Source organism: Ranitomeya variabilis, chromosome 2 (genome assembly GCF_051348905.1).
Source record: "Ranitomeya variabilis isolate aRanVar5 chromosome 2, aRanVar5.hap1, whole genome shotgun sequence".
Lineage (NCBI taxonomy): Eukaryota > Metazoa > Chordata > Amphibia > Anura > Dendrobatidae > Ranitomeya > Ranitomeya variabilis.
The window spans coordinates 590,468,343-590,486,885 of record NC_135233.1 but is presented as its reverse complement, the minus strand read 5'-3'; the positions used below and the strand labels follow the sequence as shown (position 1 = coordinate 590,486,885).

Here is an 18,543-nt window from a genome sequence, read left to right as displayed (position 1 = left end):
AGCCAATGTATTTTGCACGGTACTTAAATCTTAAACCGCTTAGTTAATGTAAACACTCAGTCACGAGATTGTTAAGCCGGTATCATTTAGTTAGAGCTTACAATGAAAATGAAAGGTACTTAATGTCCCATTGAGATTATACAGGACTGCCAACATGAACTACATTACATTCCATCTCTCAAATTGATGCCGTTAACCTCGGCTCTGACGCAGTAGACAGAGTGACGGGGTTATGGATTAGTGAACCCAACTCTTGTTTCATTAATGGATTCCTTGGTGAATCTAGAGGCTTGTAAGGTCACCTGCTTATTGATAATCAGGAGCAGAGGTTGATTATCCAATTACATTTATTGACGTGCAGACCAATAAGCTGTATGGTGTTTACAAAAATCATTAAAAACACATCTGTTGGAATGCATTGGCAGCTACCCCGTCCCACCAATACTGCTGATAATACAAGTTTATGATATACAAAGGGTTAAACACAATATATAAACAGAACACGTGGAGTAATATAAGGAATGATGACATTTGTGCCCCAAGTGGTGATATTTGGTACTACAGCATTCAGGGGGGGCAGGCTGTGTTGGCTTGTATAGATTTATTTATGAACTTGGACATTGAATAATGTAGATGCGTCCCCAGATTTCATATTATATGCTTATAGATTGCTTAATAGATCTCATAGACCTGGTGTTAGGATCTTCCTGTTGCACGGGATAGATCCCAAGCCTTATCTGCCTCTACGGTCTCCCGTTGGCTTAGCATCTGGTTCCTACATGTGTGCAGTTAACACAGTAGAGTTCCAGAGCAAGTCTAGTCAGGGTATTATACAGAGCATCTGTTCCATTTCTGTGTGCGAGTGACACAGCTCAGTTGCAGAGCATCTGTTTCGTTTCTGTGTGCGAGTGACACAGCTCAGTTGCAGTGTGAAGTCCATCCATGTACTTGTTCAGTAACGTTTAACAGGACACAGCACACCGTACTCGTTTGTGCTGTTCCCCTCTGTGGAGTAACAGAGCTTGGAATTCAGCTTCCTGTTCACACTGAGTGGCGTTAACCCTGTGTGTACAAGCAATCCCTCACTGTGTGTTCCGTCATTGCTTTCTAGCAGCAGTTTTCCATCTCTGCACGGTGGACCCATGGTTGCGATTGCACTTTATTATTAATTTTATTTAGTGCAATCTGCCAACCCTAACACTTGGTGAAGCTGGTGTTTTCACTTTAAAAATCCATAACAGCTTTGTAAAGGTTCAGACTTTATCTAAGTCCATGTAGTCTGATTAACTGTTCCTCAGCATTCTTCCTCTCTGCTGCTGCGGCATCTCCAGTCACCCAGCCTGATTGACATCTTCTCAATGTCCATCTTCCCGGCTGCATCTCCAACCACTTAGTTTGACATCTTCTCAATGTCCATCTTCCCGGCTGCATCTCCAACCACTTAGTTTGACAGAATAATAATAATAATTTTATTTATATAGCGCCAACATATTCCGCAGCACTTTACAAATTATAGAGGGGACTTGTACAGACAATAGACATTACAGCATAACAGAAATCACAGTTCAAAATAGAAACCAAGAGGAATGAGGGCCCTGCTCGCAAGCTTACAATCTATGAGGAAAAAGGGAAAACACGAGAGGTGGATGGTAACAATTGCTTTAGTTATTCGGACCAGCCGTAGTGTAAGGCTTGGGTGTTCATGTAAAGCTGCATGAACCAGTTCACTGCCTAAGTATGTAACAGTACAGACACAAAGGGCTATTAACTGTATAAAGTGTTTGAGAACATGATGCGAGGAACCTGATTATGGTTTAAGTTTTTTGAATGGGCCACACAGGGATAGTTAGGTTAATGCGTTGAGGCGGTAGGCCAGTCTGAACAAATGAGTTTTTAGGGCGCGCTTAAAACTGTGGGGATTGGGGATTAATCGTATTAACCTAGGTAGTGTATTTCAAAGAATTGGCGAAGCACGTGTAAAGTCTTGGAGACGGGAGTGGGAGGTTCTGATTATTGAGGATGCTAACCTGAGGTCATTAGTGGAGCGGAGGGCACGGGTAGGGTAGTAGACTGAGACCAGAGAGGAGATGTAGGGTGGTGCTGAGCCATGGAGTGCTTTGTGGATGAGGGTAGTAGTTTTGTACTGGATTCTGGAGTGGATGGGTAGCCAGTGTAATGACTGGCACAAGGTAGAGGCATCGGTGTAACGGTTGGTGAGGAATTTGATCCTGTCAGCAGCATTCAGGACAGATTGGATCGGGGAGAGTTTGGTAAGAGGGAGGCCAATTAGTAGGGAGTTACAATAGTCCAGACGAATAAGTAAAACAGTAAGAGTTTTTGCAGAGTCAAAGTAAGAAAAGGGCGAATTCTAGAAATGTTTTTGAGATGCAGATAAGAAGAGTGAGCCAGTGATCGGATGTGGGGGGTGAATGAAAGCTCGGAATCAAGTATGACCCCAAGGCAGCAAGCATGTTGCTTGGGAGTAATGGTGGAACCACACACGGAGATGGCAATGTCAGGCAAAAGTAGGTTAGTAGAGGGAGAGAACACAAGGAGTTCAGTTTTTGACAGGTTCAGTTTCAGATAGAGGGAGGACATGATGTTAGAAACAGCGGTAAGACAATCACTGGGGTTTTCTAAAAAGGTTGGCGTGATATCAGGAGAAGAAGTGTATAATTGGGTGTCGTCAGCATAGAGATGGTACTGGAACCCAAATCTACTGATTGTCCAATAGGGGCAGTATACAAAGAGAAGAGGAGGGGGGCCTAGGACTGATCCTTGAGGAACCCCTACAGTAAGGAGAAGGTGAGAGGAGGAGGAACCAGCAAAAGATACAGTGAAGGAGTGGTCAGAGAGATAGGAAGAGAACCAGGAGAGAACGGTGTACTTGAGGCTGATGGAGCAGAGCATAGTGAGGAGGAGCTGATGATCCAGTGTCAAATGCTGCGGAGAGATCCAAGAGAATTAGCATGGAGTAGTGACCATTAGATTTAGCTGTTAGTAGGTCATTAGAGACTTTAGTGAGGGCAGTTTCAGTAGAGTGTAAAGAGCGGAATCTCAATGTCCATCCTCCCTGCTGCATCTCCAACCACTTAGTTTGACATTTTCTCAATGTCCACCCTCTCTGCTGCATCTCCAATCATTTAGTTTGACAGATTCTCAATGTCCATTTCCCCTGCTGCATCTCCAACCACTTAGTTTGATGTCTTCTCAATGTCCATCCTCCCTGCTGCATCTCCAACCATTTAGTTTGACATCTTCTCAATGTCCATCTTCCCTGCTGCATCTCCAACCATTTAGTTTGACAGATTCTTAATGTCCCTCCTCCCTGCTGCATCTCCAACCATTTAATTTGACAGATTCTCAATGTCCACCCTCCCTGCTGCATCTTCAATCATTTAGTTTGACATCTTCTCAATGTCCACCCTCCCTGCTGCATCTCCAATCATTTTTAGTTTGACAGATTCTCAATGTCCCTTCTCCCTACTACAACTCCAACCACTTAGTTTGACAGTTTCTCAGGGTCTCTCCTCATCAGAAGCATCTCCAACCCCCTACCCTGATCAACAGCTTCTCAGTGTGACTCCTTCCTGCTACTTCTGCAACCACCTCTCCTGATTGATAGCTTCTCAGTTTTCCTCCTCCCTGGTGCATCTTCAACCACCTTTTCTGATTGACAGTTTCTCAGTGTCCCTCCTCTCTGCTGCTGCATCTCTGCTTACGTAGCCTGGTTGACAGCTCCTCAGTGCCTCTGTTCCCTGCAGTTGAGATCTCACACTGCTCAGTACAAGCTGCAGTGCAGATTGAATACAGTTGGACTCATGAGTTATCTCTCTCTTTGGACTTGTAAATACTCATTTTTATAATAGGGTTATGCAGCCATTTTTGCAGGGAATATAAAAATAAGTACACTAGCTCCATCAGGTCCACATTAAGTTTGCATTGTGAAATCTGGTGACAGTTCAGCTTTAAGTAATCATTCATTTTAATATAAGATATGAGTTACCCTATACCAACAAGTCAGTGCCACTATAGGAAATTAACGCAGTGAAAAGGCTCTTGCTAATACATTGATAGTGCACTGGATGTCCATATATTTTCTCTGCCATTATTGACCATTGATCCAAAAGCTTATGTTACATAGGTTGAAAAAAAACAGGTCCACAAAGTTCAAAATTTCTTGTCAATTATTCATGTCTAGACTTTCCATACAATTTTAAAACATGATGTCCATAATTGAATCAAATATTCAACATGCGTCATTGCCACGTGTCTATAAAGCAATAAAATGATATCGACATCACAGGATTTTATCTAAATTTTTATGCACCCTAAAATTACTTTTGCTTTTGCAGCTGCTGCCTGACATTGAGTGCTGCTGCTTGGCTCACTTGTAACCAGAATACCCAAGTCTTCTTCTGTAAATGCCGGTTTTATGTCAGGCTAGGACATTTTCCAGTATCGTAGACAACACAATGTAACGGGATAGCTTTTATGCTATTTCTGCCTTTAAGTGATCATTCGATAGGTCATAAAATAAATCCCTCTTTGTTCCCAAAATACAAAACATAAATGTAACTGAAAAAAAAGTAATCTTGGGGTTAGATGACACAAAGAAATATTGCGAAATGTGTTCTGGTCACAAACGTTGAAATTCTCATCCTTCAATAGTTGCTAAAGTATCAAAGAAGAGATCAGGAACTGGATTTAGACTCTCGAAAGTTCTGGAAAAATATAGTTTGTGAAAAGCCACCAGCAAAGGACAATAAGAAAATGTAAGTATAGGAAAAAAGCACCAAGGAACGACTTTTTGAGTAGAGCACACCTCACCTAGAACCATTTTGTTCTAAAATGTTATTAGCTAATGGGCATATTAGTCATCTGTGAGAGACCATGCCTTCAGTAGACCATTTTCTCAAAAGTTTGGCTTGGTCATCTGAAAGAAGTTTCACACAAAGTCCAAAGAATTTCACAAGAAAGTTCATCCAGACTAGGAGGTTCTTCAATATGGCACCTTGAAAAAGATACATTCGAGGACAATTTTTGTACAGCCAGGACTCGTCTGCAGAGAATACAACAACACATCTGACTTCTCACATTTCCTGCACCGTCCATAGCTATATCCAACCTGTGCAAACTACGCATTCTGTAGAATCACATCTACGTATATCTCCTACTCAGAGGCGTAGCTAGGGTCTAAGCTTAGGGGTTAGCGAAAAATCTGAGTGGGCCCCTAATTGGGTAATCCTGACTACAGCTACATGGTGCACCCTAATTGTGATTATAGGGGAACATCAGCAGATGACCATGCTGTGATTGAAAATATATATATATATACAAAACGAACACTCATATTACTATGTGAGGACCATATATTGGTAGTCCCCAGTCCTGCAGACCATATACGAGATCATGGTACAGTTATAGATGCTGACTTACTGCTGACGTTCCTTCTTACGGAGTCGTCCATTTTTCCATCTGGCCCAGACCGACATGACGACTTCTCCAGCCAGGACTCGTCTGCAGAGAATACAACAACACATCTGACTTCTCACATTTCCTGCACCGTCCATAGCTATATCCAACCTGTGCAAACTACGCATTCTGTCTGCTTCATATTAACGGTCTCAATGCTGAGAAATGGGAGGATGAGGTATGGATTTGTGAGGGCGTGCAGGGCGCAGGCGCAGGATTTGGGCGCCATAACTGACATACATGGGAGGGGGGTAGTATTACAATGAGGACAGGAGGCACGGATTTCTTACAGCACCGCACGCCCCGAAGCCTGGAAGACATCATTAGCATACAGATAGAATATAACATTTCTCAGCAACAAAACCATTAATATGAGGCAGACAGGAGCAGTGTCACATTTCTATTACCTATATGCCCATATTAATAGCTCACATATATATATACTGGGGGGTGACAGACTCCCTTTCAATGTGATGCAGCGCATGGTTACTTTAGGGGGCTTGTTATACTAATACTGGTAAGGGAAGTATCAAAAGCACCCAACTTATCTCCAGCCCCCAGACAGCAACTATTACATGTGATAGCATATAATATCCAACCAAACATTATAATAATCAGTGCCCTGTCCTCCTCACCCACCTCAGCCCTCACATTACCCCCGTCCTCACATTCAGCCCCCAGTCACCATGACAGTCACCAAGTCTGCAGTCAGTGAGGACCAGGAAGGAAGTGTCTGAGAGAAATGCACGGTGGGCACTAGGACCCCGCAGCCTGAGGTAATCCAGTGTGCACCAAACTGCAGCCAGGAAGAATCTCCTCAGGTCAGTCAGCACTGCACACTGCAGGAGGGACTGGGAGATTCTGCAACTTGCCACTGTGCTAGCAGCTGCCTCAGGCAGGAAGCGAGCATTTTCCTGCTCTCCTCCTGTGCCGGCATTTCCCTGCTCTCCTCCTGTGCCGGCATTTCCCTGCTCTCCTCCTGTGTCTTCATTTCCCTGCTCTCCTCCTGTGCCTTCATTTCCCTGCTCTCCTCCTGTGCCGGCATTTCCCTGCTCTCCTCCTGTGCCGGCATTTCCCTGCTCTCCTCCTGTGTCCGCATTTCCCTGCTCTCCTCCTGTGTCTGCATTTCCCTGCTCTCCTCCTGTGCCGGCATTTCCCTGCTCTCCTCCTGTGCCGGCATTTCCCTGCTCTCCTCCTGTGCCGGCATTTCCCTGCTCTCCTCCTGTGTCGGCATTTCCCTGCTCTCCTCCTGTGCCGGCATTTCCCTGCTCTCCTCCTGTGCCGGCATTTCCCTGCTCTCCTCCTGTGCCGGCATTTCCCTGCTCTCTTCCTGTGCCGGCATTTCCCTGCTCTCCTCCTCTGCCGGCATGTCCCTGCTCTCTTCCTGTGCCGGCATTTCTCTGCTCTCCTCCTGTGCTGGCATTTCTCTGCTCTCCTCCTGTGCCGGCATTTCTCTGCTCTCCTCCTGTGCCGGCATTTCCCTGCTCTCCTCCTCTGCCGGCATGTTCCTGATATCTTCCTGTGCCGGCATTTCTCTGCTCTCCTCCTGTGCCGGCATTTCTCTGCTCTCCTCCTGTGTCGGCATGTCCCTGCTCTCCTCCTGTGCTGGCATGTCCCTGCTCTCCTCCTCTGCCGGCATGTTCCTGCTCTCTTCCTGTGCCGGCATTTTTCTGCTCTCCTCCTGTGCCGGCATTTCTCTGCTCTCCTCCTGTGTCGGCATGTCCCTGCTCTCCTCCTGTGCTGGCATGTCCCTGCTCTCCTCCTGTGCCGGCATGTCCCTGCTCTCCTCCTGTGCCGGCATTTCCCTGCTCTCCTCCTCTGCCGGCATGTTCCTGCTCTCTCCTTGTGCCGGCATTTCTCTGCTCTCCTCCTGTGCCGGCATTTCTCTGCTCTCCTCCTGTGTCGGCATGTCCCTGCTCTCCTCCTGTGCCGGCATTTCCCTGCTCTCCTCCTCTGCCGGCATGTTCCTGCTCTCTTCCTGTGCCGGCATTTCTCTGCTCTCCTCCTGTGCCAGCATTTCTCTGCTCTCCTCCTGTGTCGGCATGTCCCTGCTCTCCTCCTGTGCTGGCATGTCCCTGCTCTCCTCCTGTGCCGGCATGTCCCTGCTCTCCTCCTGTGCCGGCATTTCCCTGCTCTCTTCCTGTGCTGGCATTTCCCTGCTCTCCTCCTGTGCCGGCATTTCCCTGCTCTCCTCCTATGCCGGCATTTCCCTGCTCTCCTCCTGTGCTGGCATTTCCCTGCTCTCCTCCTCTGCCGGCATGTCCCTGCTCTCCTCCTGTGCCGGCATTTCTCTGCTCTCCTCCTGTGCCGGCATTTCTCTGCTCTCCTCCTGTGCCGGCATGTCCCTGCTCTCCTCCTGTGCCGGCATTTCCCTGCTCTCCTCCTCTGCCGGCATGTCCCTGCTCTCTTCCTGTGTCGGCATTTCTCTGCTCTCCTCCTGTGCCGGCATTTCTCTGCTCTCCTCCTGTGCTGGCATTTCTCTGCTCTCCTCCTGTGCCGGCATGTCCCTGCTCTCCTCCTGTGCTGGCATGTCCCTGCTCTCCTCCTGTGCCGGCATGTCCCTGCTCTCCTCCTGTACCGGCATTTCCCTGCTCTCCTCCTGTACCGGCATTTCCCTGCTCTCCTCCTGTGCTGGCATTTCCTTTCTCTCCTCCTGTGCCGGCATTTCCTTTCTCTCCTCCTGTGCCGGCATTTCCTTTCTCTCCTCCTGTGACGGCATTTCCCTGCTCTCCTCCTGTGCGGTGATCTGCTTCGACAAAAAGGGGCAGTGACTCTCGGTGGGCCCCTGCATGTGACGGGGCCCGGGGCGATGGCCCTCTCTGCTTCCCTAGTAGCTACACTACTGCTCCTACTTATCTGTCCCCTTGGCTTGACATGTCCCAACTTGAGTCTTTCGAGAGCATTACCTTTGATTTGGGAATACTGTCGGCAGGAGATGTACATGCTTTGTTTGTCGGTACATGTGGAGGTCACTGTAGCATATCCAGGGTTTTGTTTATGTGCTGTGATAATAATGATAATTTGTATTGTGAGAAATTAAAGTCCTTAAAGGGGTTATGCCAAGTGTCTTCATCCCCACTTCCAAAAATAGGCTCTGAATAGAATTGAGGTTAAGCTTTCTTTCTCAGTATATTTGGCAAACTTTGGAAATCCGAGAGAACTGAACTTGGCTATCTGAGGTAGTTCCATAGAGGATGAATAAATCAGATTTAAACATGCTCGACCTCCTCTTCATTCAGATGGGGCTCTACAGGGCACCATTATAGGGATCGAGGGGGAGAGGTGGTAGTCACCCATATCATATAGGTCATCAATTGTTAAGTTCTGGATAGCCCCTTTAAATACCACTCTTAATAATTAAGAACTGCTTTTCAGCCGTGCCGTCCATTCCGTAGACCATTGCTCTGTCCCCCACAAAGTGATCAAGGAGTGGCAATAGGTTGCAATCTCACATTCATGTCCCCTATGGGGACTAATAAATAAAAAGCAATGTAAAAAATAAAGTTACAAAAATCAATAAAATTTAAATCATTCTGTTTTTCCTCAGTTAAAAATGAAGACTGAAATAAAAAATAAATAAAAAAAAAAGAATATTCCATACTGACTCGTCATAATAAAGTGTGACCTACGGAATGATAAAATGATTTATCCTATGGGGTAAAATAAAAGAAAGGAGATAAAAATGAAAATGGAAAAATTTAAATAATTTCTAAACTGGGACAAATCCTTTAAGAAAAGAGCGTTCCATGATTTAGTAGAGCCATTTAATTAAATTTACATATTAAATATCTCTGCTGTATTTACGGAATGCAGTTTTAGACTTTTTGTTTATCTTTTGCTTTATTTTCTTTTTTGCTTGAGCAGTTTCAGTTCTCTCTCTCCCGAACTGTGAGTTTGTCAGTAACAAATCTCTCCAGCCTGTTGGCGGTGTCTTCTGTGGGTGTAAACAGCCCTTTATTAATGTTTTCATTTGTTTGCAGCCTAATAAATGACACAACCCCTTACGATGGCCATAAAATGAATTTCCACGAGAAGGTCCTCTATATATTTTTCTGACATCCCAATGCCTGGGAGATATTCTATTCCCTTGAGTTTTAGTTTAAGTATTCAGAAAACTATTGCCTCTGCCTATAGCTCCATCATAATCTTGCTGTGCTTAATATTGCTGAACACATTAAAATTATTGAAGTTCTACAATGCAGGCTTGGAAAATTTTACCTTCCACCACTTCTCTGAAGCCTGTAAAATTACGAATAAGACACTCGGGGACAGGAATGACATTTATTTTGAAGAGTTTTTACCAAGATCTTTAGTTATCCCTTTTGACAAAATAGGGAATAGCTTACAAATTGCTGAGGGTCCAACCATTGGGACCACCAATAATCCCAAGAATAAGGCTGAAGAGCCTCGTCAAAATGGAGCGCACTCCAAATTTTTGCTTTCGCCAAGGCTCTGTCACTGCCGGAGATAGCCAAGTTCAGGATCACTTGTGGTCCCAATGGTTGGACCTTCAACAATTAGTAATTTATTCCCTATTCTATCAATAGGGAAAAGCTGGAACACTTGGTACAACCTTTTTAAATTTTGTTTGCAACTGACAGTGTTAAGCCCCCCCACTTTCAATTGTGTTTTGGCCAGCACCTATCTTGCCTGACTCTCCCATACTCGGGGGCTTTTTCATTGCCGTGTGCGCCTATATTTTCTACGGGAGAGCCGCTGCAGACCCCCTCTTATCTCAGGAAGAACAAAAGGATTGGAAGTTTGAAATTGGACAGGCCTGATGCCATCTTCTTTGATATAATTTGATAGATCAGAGTTGGGTACCCTCATACACATCGATGAGTTCAGCCAACGTCTAACGTGTATGGTGGTGCCCAACTCTCAGTTTTACTTTTCAAAGGATTCAATTTCACCTTCAGATGACCTTATTTAATAAAGCTTTTGGAGGTTTAAAATTTTTGTTTTAACGTTGGAACCTTTACAATTGTGTTTGATGTCTTATAGCTTCTCGAAGCAAAGGTAGAACATGAAAACAACCTTAATTACTTAAGAAATACGGAATTTGATGGCTTGCCATTGAGTCATCCTCTATCACCTCAAATCCTAAAGTCTTGGTAGGGATTCATTCCTCGAGACCCTTATTTCTGTGCCTCCAGTCAATCTCATAGTTTTCTTAGCACATAAAACTGCCAGAATTACTCGGAAAATAGAGTACTTTGTTGTTCATGATTGACCCCCTAATCACCCTCTATCACCTTAAGCCATAAAGTCTTGGTAGGAGACTCATTTCTCTAGGTCCTCATTCACCATGCCTCCAGTTGGTCTTATTTCTTTGGAGAACGCTAGAATTCTATAATATCACCTGAATATTTCCATATATACTCTATGGTTAGAAAATGAGCCACCAATCTCATTCTGTTACTTAAAACCCCTTGATTTTCCAGACCTTATTCATGTACAGATATGTCCTTCTTTAACTTTTGTCTAAACCTGACATATCCCAAGATGTTTGGTATGGCGTGAGATGTTAAACAAGCATGAATAAAAATGTATACATCCAATGGATGCCTTGATGGATGCCATCTGTCGGCCATCTGTTAGCCATATTGTCCATTTTTAAATAAAACATAAATGTTTTTGACTGGATGGATGTGATGGATGTCTTTGACGGATGCCATCTGTAGGCCTTTTTCATCCATAGGCTTCCATGCTTAGAAAAGTTTTGTGTGGTTTACAGAATGGTGGGAGGTTGTGTTGAATTGATATGCTGACAAATTGTACACAGTTCACGAAAAGTTAAGGGTGGAAACATCTGTACAAAAAGTCATTGATCTTGATAAGCTAGATAGACTCGATGTCCTACAGAAAAGTAACATTTACCACCAAGAGCAATTGATTTCGATAAACGACAGTTTTTAGCATCAAAGTTAAAAATAATTTCAGTAATGGTTTTAAAATTATTTAGATTGTTCCATTTATGGTCAGTTCTGAGGAAGGAGTTGAGGTCCAGGCTTTTTGTTGCTGGTCATGTTCATTCACACCAAACCTACCCAACCGTTGACCGTACTTTGTGCACTGGTTCACAGTCATGCTAAAAAAAAAGAAAGGACCTTACAGTTGTCCAAAATGTCTCTGTGTGATGAAACCTATAAAGAGGTTGTCTGACGTGGAACAATTGATGACCAATCTTTCGAGTAGGTCATCATCATGAGATCAGTTGGAGCCTGATACCTGGAGCCACCACCAGTTTGCTGTAATCTGCGCAGACAGTGGTTGGATTTTAATAGTGAATGGGGTGGAACACTCCAGCCCCATTCAGATACTGTGTTTATCTCTCATTCATCTGCCGGGTAGGCAACATTCTCCTGGCATTTACATAGCCTCACGTTTCCGTCAGATGCCAGATAAAGAAGTGTGATCTGTCACTGAAAAGAACATGTTCCTCCAGAGTCCAGTGGTGGCGGCTTTACACCATCCTTCCGACACTCAGTATTGAGCTTGGTGATGTACGGTTTCATGCAGCTGCTCGGTCATAAAGCTCCTGGAGGGGGGTACAGTGTTTGTGCTAATGTTAATACCAGAGGAGGTCTGGACTTTGTGGTTATGGAGTCCGAAAATCGGTGGTGAATTTTCTGCCCTCTGCTCCTCAGCATTCGGTGACCCCACTCTGTAACATTACGGGGTCTCTACTTTGTGGCTGAGTTGCTGTGGTCCCTTTCAGTTCTCGCTAATATCACCCACAGATGATGGGGGAAGATTTAGGAGGGAAGAAATGTCATGAACAGACTTGTTACCCCGGTGGCTCCTATTACAGGATCGCACTAGTATCACTGACCTCTGCCCCACCGGCCGGTCTGTCACATGTTAGTATTGACAGATGGCATGATGGACTGGCCATATTCGAGGGGCTGGATGTTATATACTGGGGCAACGTGGCATGATGTTAATGACCATGGGCAAGGGGTCGGATGATACACATTGGGGGGGGTAAAGGACCACCCAGATGTTATATACTGGTCGCAATGGGGATGGGTGTTATTCACCGGGTCCCTGGAGCCAGATGTTATATACTTGAGCCAGTGGGACTCAAAAAAAAATCTTAATTCAGTAAGTAAGGCTTCTGTCCCAATACTTTTCTCCATGTAGTGTAGGAATACATTAAAGCAAATGACGAGAGTCGATCATTCATGCAACTGTTGCTCATCGTGGGAGAAAGAACATCAAGTACAAGATCAGTTCATTGACTAGTCTGCACTATATGATATTTGGCATTACATTTTTCTTTTTTTCATTAATAGCAAGGAAAGCAGATCCTGATGTAGCAAAATGTTCCCTACATGCAGACATGAATAAATGATGAAGCTAAATTTCCTTTTAAAAGTTGTTTGATAGATTCCATTAATATTCTGATTTCGCCATGCGTGCTGCTGGGAAACTACTCTCGAATGAATCTTTAATATCTAACACTTGAGCATCGGGCTGCTTAGTAATTTTCTTGTCTAATTACTCTGCGATCATCTTCTTTAGGTATTCAATCGATCGGCACACTGACCTTGACAGATACTTCAACATCCAAGATGATGGTGTCATCAAAACCACAAAGCCTTTGGATAGAGAGGACACCGCTTGGCACAACATCTCCGTGATAGCAACCGAAGGCAGTACGTATTCCCCAGGTGGGGTGAATTTATTATCTAAGATGCTTGTAGAAAGCAATTGAAAGTGTTTCCTGCATCCAAGATGTTTCCTGCATGCTCAGTCTGGGAAGAAATCACTCATATAAGAGATGAACGCATCGGATTGATCTGCTAAGTGGCCTGACCTTACTTGGTTGTGTATGTGAGATATCTACAATGTGGGTTGTGCTGATATTACATCATGGATTACTTGCGTAATAGTTGATTGGAATTGTATTTTCCAATTCAAATTACTTTTTTTATGGAATAAAAATAGAAATGAGGACAATTCAGTTGAGAAATATCTCAAAAGAGCCAAGAGTAGAGTAAGAAGCATAAGACACCTAGTCTAGTCAAGCACTCGATATGAAGATGGGAAGGTGAATTAGTGACGGGTGTTGGGATGCACATAGTATTTACGTAGTGGTCTCCAGTGAGTTGAGCTCCATAGTCATTAGTGGGGAAAAGAAGAGCGAGGAAGAAAAGTAAGGAGAAAGTGAGACCAAGGATGATAGAGGGACAGTAGAGGCCTAAGTACATCACTGGGGGCAAATAAGATTATGGCGAAGGAAACTCCAAGGAGGCCTTATTTAAGAAGTGCAAATGTAGCAGCTTCCATCACGACTCTCTGCGCTATTCTCCATTTGTGTAGCACTGCACGTAGCGGAGTCTTCAGTAAGTTGACCTCCATAGTCAACAGTGGGGAAAAGAAGAGCGAGGAAGAAAGGGAGACCAAGGATGATAGAGGGAGAATAGAAGCCATTGGGGGAATATGATAAAAATTTTTAGTGAAGGAAACTCCAAGGAGGACTTATTTAAGAAGTGCAAATGTAGCAGCTTCCATCACGACTCTGCACTATTCTACATTTGTGTTGCACTGCACGTAGCGGAAAAGAAGAGCAAAGGAGAAAGGGAGACCAAGGATGAAAGAGGGACAATAGAAGTCTAAGAACATCACTGGGGGGAAATGATATTAATATTTAGCCAAGGAAACTCCAAGGGTAGCAGCTTCCATCACGACCCTCTAAGGACATCACTAGGGGTAAATGATAACAGTTTTTAGCCAAGAAAACTCCAAGGAGGCCTTATTTAAGAAGTACAAATATAGCAGCTTCCATCACGACCCTCTGCGCTCTTCTCCATTTGTGTAGCACTGCCATTCTTGTTCGCTTTGAAGGAGCAAAGCCCTGAGCAAATAGCGTGGGTGCACTATGCTGTGGTGGCGCTACGTGTGGATGATTTTTTTATGTAGATTGGGTTATGTAAATATCACCAGGTGGGAAGCAGGATTGATATTTTTAGCAGAGCCTGTGCCAGTATCGGGCAAGTACTGGGGCCATCTTTACCCAATGGGTCCACTTGAGGGTCCAGCAATGCAGACTGTATGTACTGAGCTGGCTGAGCCTGCTCTACACAGGGCGACTGGTGGCTGTGATGGACAGGTGGCAGCCAGGTTTATCTGCCGCTATCAGATCTAGCTGCAATTGCAGCAGTTTAACTCCTTACGGTATGATGACAGTGCGTTTGTTTGTTTGTTTTTTTTAGGCAGTCAAAAATTTTTTTTTATAATGCATTAGGAAAAGTTGTTTTTTGGGGGCCAAATCATGTTTTGTTAACTTTTGCTGCAGCGTTTTAATAGCGATTCCTTTTTTTACATCTATTTCAGGCAAAAACGCCTTGATGTTTTCTGGGCATTTTTTTGCCTTCGCATTGAATTGTTTTGTAAGTTATGGAGAATTTTCATATCGGTAAATGCCTGAAAAATGGCCAGGTCACTTCTTTCAATCACTTGACTTTTTTTTTAAAGCGGTTGAAAAAACTCAAAACATCGAGTATATGAACAACACGCCATATTACAATAGAAATGAACAGGAAGAGTGTTAGGTGTCAGGATTCTCCCACTGCACGGGGTAGATCCCAAGCCTTGTCTGCCTATGTGGTTTTCAATTCTGCTTTGGCCACAGCGGAGGCTGCTCAGCAAAGATGTCGGTCCCAGCATCTTGCCCAGACTTATACTGTTCACTTGGTTACTGCTGGTCTCCAGCCAAAGCTATAGTAACTAGCAATAGGCAGCAGCGAACAGGCCTTCCAGAGGCTAAGTCCAGAAATCTGTCTACTGAGCATGCTCGTTAGGTGGCGACCTCTCATTGGTGGTCAGTTGTCAGCTGCTCAGGTGTTGTGGCAGTTCCAGATTGGTCCCCGAACAAGGTCCTGTCTGACTGGACTTGAACAGGAACATATAAAAGGTTTCTTGGAGTGCACGTCGGAGTGCTAAGATCATTTATACATTATGAGTGTGTGAACATAACAGTAGTCTGGACTTGTCTGCGTGTGAAAACCAGAACACATGAGCTGCGCGCACGGTGAACAAGCCCGTAGAGATATGTTCACACCACCAAGAGACTTGAAAACACAAAAAAGCACAGTAAAACCAAAAACACTCTGTTTCAAAAAAATCACAGTAGACAGCAAGTGCTGGTAAAAAGATGGAAAAAACAGGGTATTTGGTTGATACGTTTTTTGCAAAAAATATATATTAAGCCGCTCTACCAAATGTATGTAATCCCTATCTGATGTATTTAAAACCAGGTCATATGTACAATACCTGTATGAGCAGGATTCAGAAAAGTGCTCAGGGCAGGCGTGTAGCCTTTAGAATTCCGGCACCTCCGGAGAGGAGTTCGTGTGCGTGCACTACCTGTTCCCTTGCCCCGGTGAGGGTAGCGTTCTCCTGTGAGGTTAACAGGGATCGTGTTTAGCGCCTCTACTGCAGAACATCTTTTCCATTACTGAGTGCGAGTAACATAGCTCTACTGCAGAGCACCTTTTGCGTTACTATGTGTGAGTGACACAGCTCTACTGCAGAGCATCTTTTCGGTTACTGTGTGCGAGTGACACAGCTGTACTGCAGAGCATCTTTTCCGTTACTGTGTGCGAGTGACACAGCTCTACTGCAGAGCACCTTTTCCGTTACTGTGTGCAAGTAACATAGCTCTACTGCAGAGCACCTTTTCCGTTACTGTGTGCGAGTGACACAGCTCTACTGCAGAACATCTTTTCCATTTCTGAGTGGAAGTAACATAGCTCTACTGCAGAGCACCTTTTGCGTTACTATGTGTGAGTGACACAGCTCTACTGCAGAGCATCTTTTCCGTTACTGTGTGCGAGTAACATAGCTCTACTGCAGAGCACCTTTTCCGTTACTGTGTGCGAGTGACACAGCTCTACTGCAGAGCACCATTTCCGTTACTGTGTGTGAGTGACACAGCTCTACTGCAGAGCATCTTTTCCGTTACTATGTGCGAGTGACACAGCTCTACTGCAGAGCCCTTTTCCGTTACTGTGTGTGAGTGACACAGATCTACTGCAGAGCACCTTTTCCGTTACTGTGTGCGAGTGACACAGCTCTACTGCAGAGCATCTTTTCCATTACTATGTGCGAGTGACACAGCTCTACTGTAGAGCACCTTTTCCGTTACTGTGTGCGAGTAACATAGCACTACTGCAGAGCACCTTTTCCGTTACTATGTGCGAGTGACACAGCTCTACTGCAGAGCAGCTTTTCCGTTACTGTGTGCGAGTAACATAGCTCTACTGCAGAGCACCTTTTCCGTTACTGTGTGCGAGTGACACAGCTCTACTGCAGAGCACCTTTTCCGTTACTGTGTGCGAGTGACACAGCTCTACTGCAGAGCACCTTTTCCGTTACTGTGTGCGAGTAACACAGCTCTACTGCAGACCACCTTTTCCGTTACTGTGTGCGAGTAACATAGCTTTACTGCAGAGCATCTTTTCCGTTACTATGTGCGAGTGACACAGCTCTACTGCAGAGCACCTTTTCCGTTACTGTGTGCGAGTGACACAGCTCTACTGCAGGGCACCTTTTCCGTTACTGTGTGCGATTGACACAGCTCTACTGCAGAGCACCTTTTCCGTTACTGTGTGCGAGTAACATAGCACTACTGCAGAGCACCTTTTCCGTTACTATGTGCGAGTGACACAGCTCTACTGCAGAGCATCTTTTCCATTACTATGTGCGAGTGACACAGCTCTACTGTAGAGCACCTTTTCCGTTACTGTGTGCGAGTAACATAGCACTACTGCAGAGCACCTTTTCCGTTACTATGTGCGAGTGACACAGCTCTACTGCAGAGCAGCTTTTCCGTTACTGTGTGCGAGTAACATAGCTCTACTGCAGAGCACCTTTTCCGTTACTGTGTGCGAGTGACACAGCTCTACTGCAGAGCACCTTTTCCGTTACTGTGTGCGAGTGACACAGCTCTACTGCAGAGCACCTTTTCCGTTACTGTGTGCGAGTAACACAGCTCTACTGCAGACCACCTTTTCCGTTACTGTGTGCGAGTAACATAGCTTTACTGCAGAGCATCTTTTCCGTTACTATGTGCGAGTGACACAGCTCTACTGCAGAGCACCTTTTCCGTTACTGTGTGCGAGTGACACAGCTCTACTGCAGGGCACCTTTTCCGTTACTGTGTGCGATTGACACAGCTCTACTGCAGAGCACCTTTTCCGTTACTGTGTGCGAGTGACACAGCTCTACTGCAGAGCACCTTTTCCGTTACTGTGTGCGAGTAACATAGCTTTACTGCAGAGCATCTTTTCCGTTACTATGTGCAAGTGACACAGCTCTACTGCAGAGCACCTTTTCCGTTACTGTGTGCGAGCAACATAGCACTACTGCAGAGCACCTTTTCCGTTACTATGTGCGAGTGACACAGCTCTACTGAATAGCATCTTTTCCGTTACTGTGTGCGAGTAACATAGCTCTACTGCAGAGCACCTTTTCCGTTACTGTGTGCGAGTGACATAGCTCTACTGCAGAGCATCTTTTCCATTACTGTGTGCGAGTGACACAGCTCTACTGCAGAGCACCTTTTCCGTTACTGACCCACTAAAAAAAGTCTGAAAAAAAAATCCACAGTGTAAATATATATCCTTATCTATATATACAGTATGTGCATTTGGAGCGCCCCCACTGCCGCAGGGCCGAGGGGTACCCGGTACCGGGCCTCCGAGTCTCTGTTCTGGGGGAGGGGTTGTCACGGTGGCTAGGCCCGGTCCGTGGCCCTGCCTGTCAGGGGGACGTCCGGTGAAAGTGTGGAGAATGATGGTGTAGTTGTGATATGCCGGTCGCAGTAAATAACGAGGACACCAGGTTGCAGTCTCTTTACCTCTTTACTGAAGATCTCTGGGTCCTCAATCCGGAATACGGTTAACCAGGCTGCGCAAGTCCGGCCGGTCCAATGGCACCTCCAGAGTTCTCTTTACAGGTGGAAATCGGTGCCTTCCTGCTAGCGCTATGTGTTGTGGTCCTTCCCTGCTGTGCTTACGGAAAGTCCCCACAACTGTTGTGTCTGTTTCTTAAGTTCCC

The 18,543-nt window shown here is 45.1% G+C and overlaps 1 protein-coding gene across 2 annotated transcripts in view; it reads left to right on the top strand.

Annotated features, from left to right (window-relative positions):
• Positions 1 to 18,543, top strand: part of CDH11 (cadherin 11) — a 154,116-nt gene that overhangs the window by 118,186 nt on the left and 17,387 nt on the right. The window contains exon 8 of one of the 2 annotated variants that reach the window (XM_077288389.1): positions 13,003 to 13,136. In XM_077288389.1, coding sequence (XP_077144504.1) covers positions 13,003 to 13,136 — 134 coding nt within the window. Of the gene's footprint in view, positions 1 to 13,002; positions 13,152 to 18,543 lie in introns of both variants that reach the window. The other variant, XM_077288388.1, reaches the window with a different exon arrangement.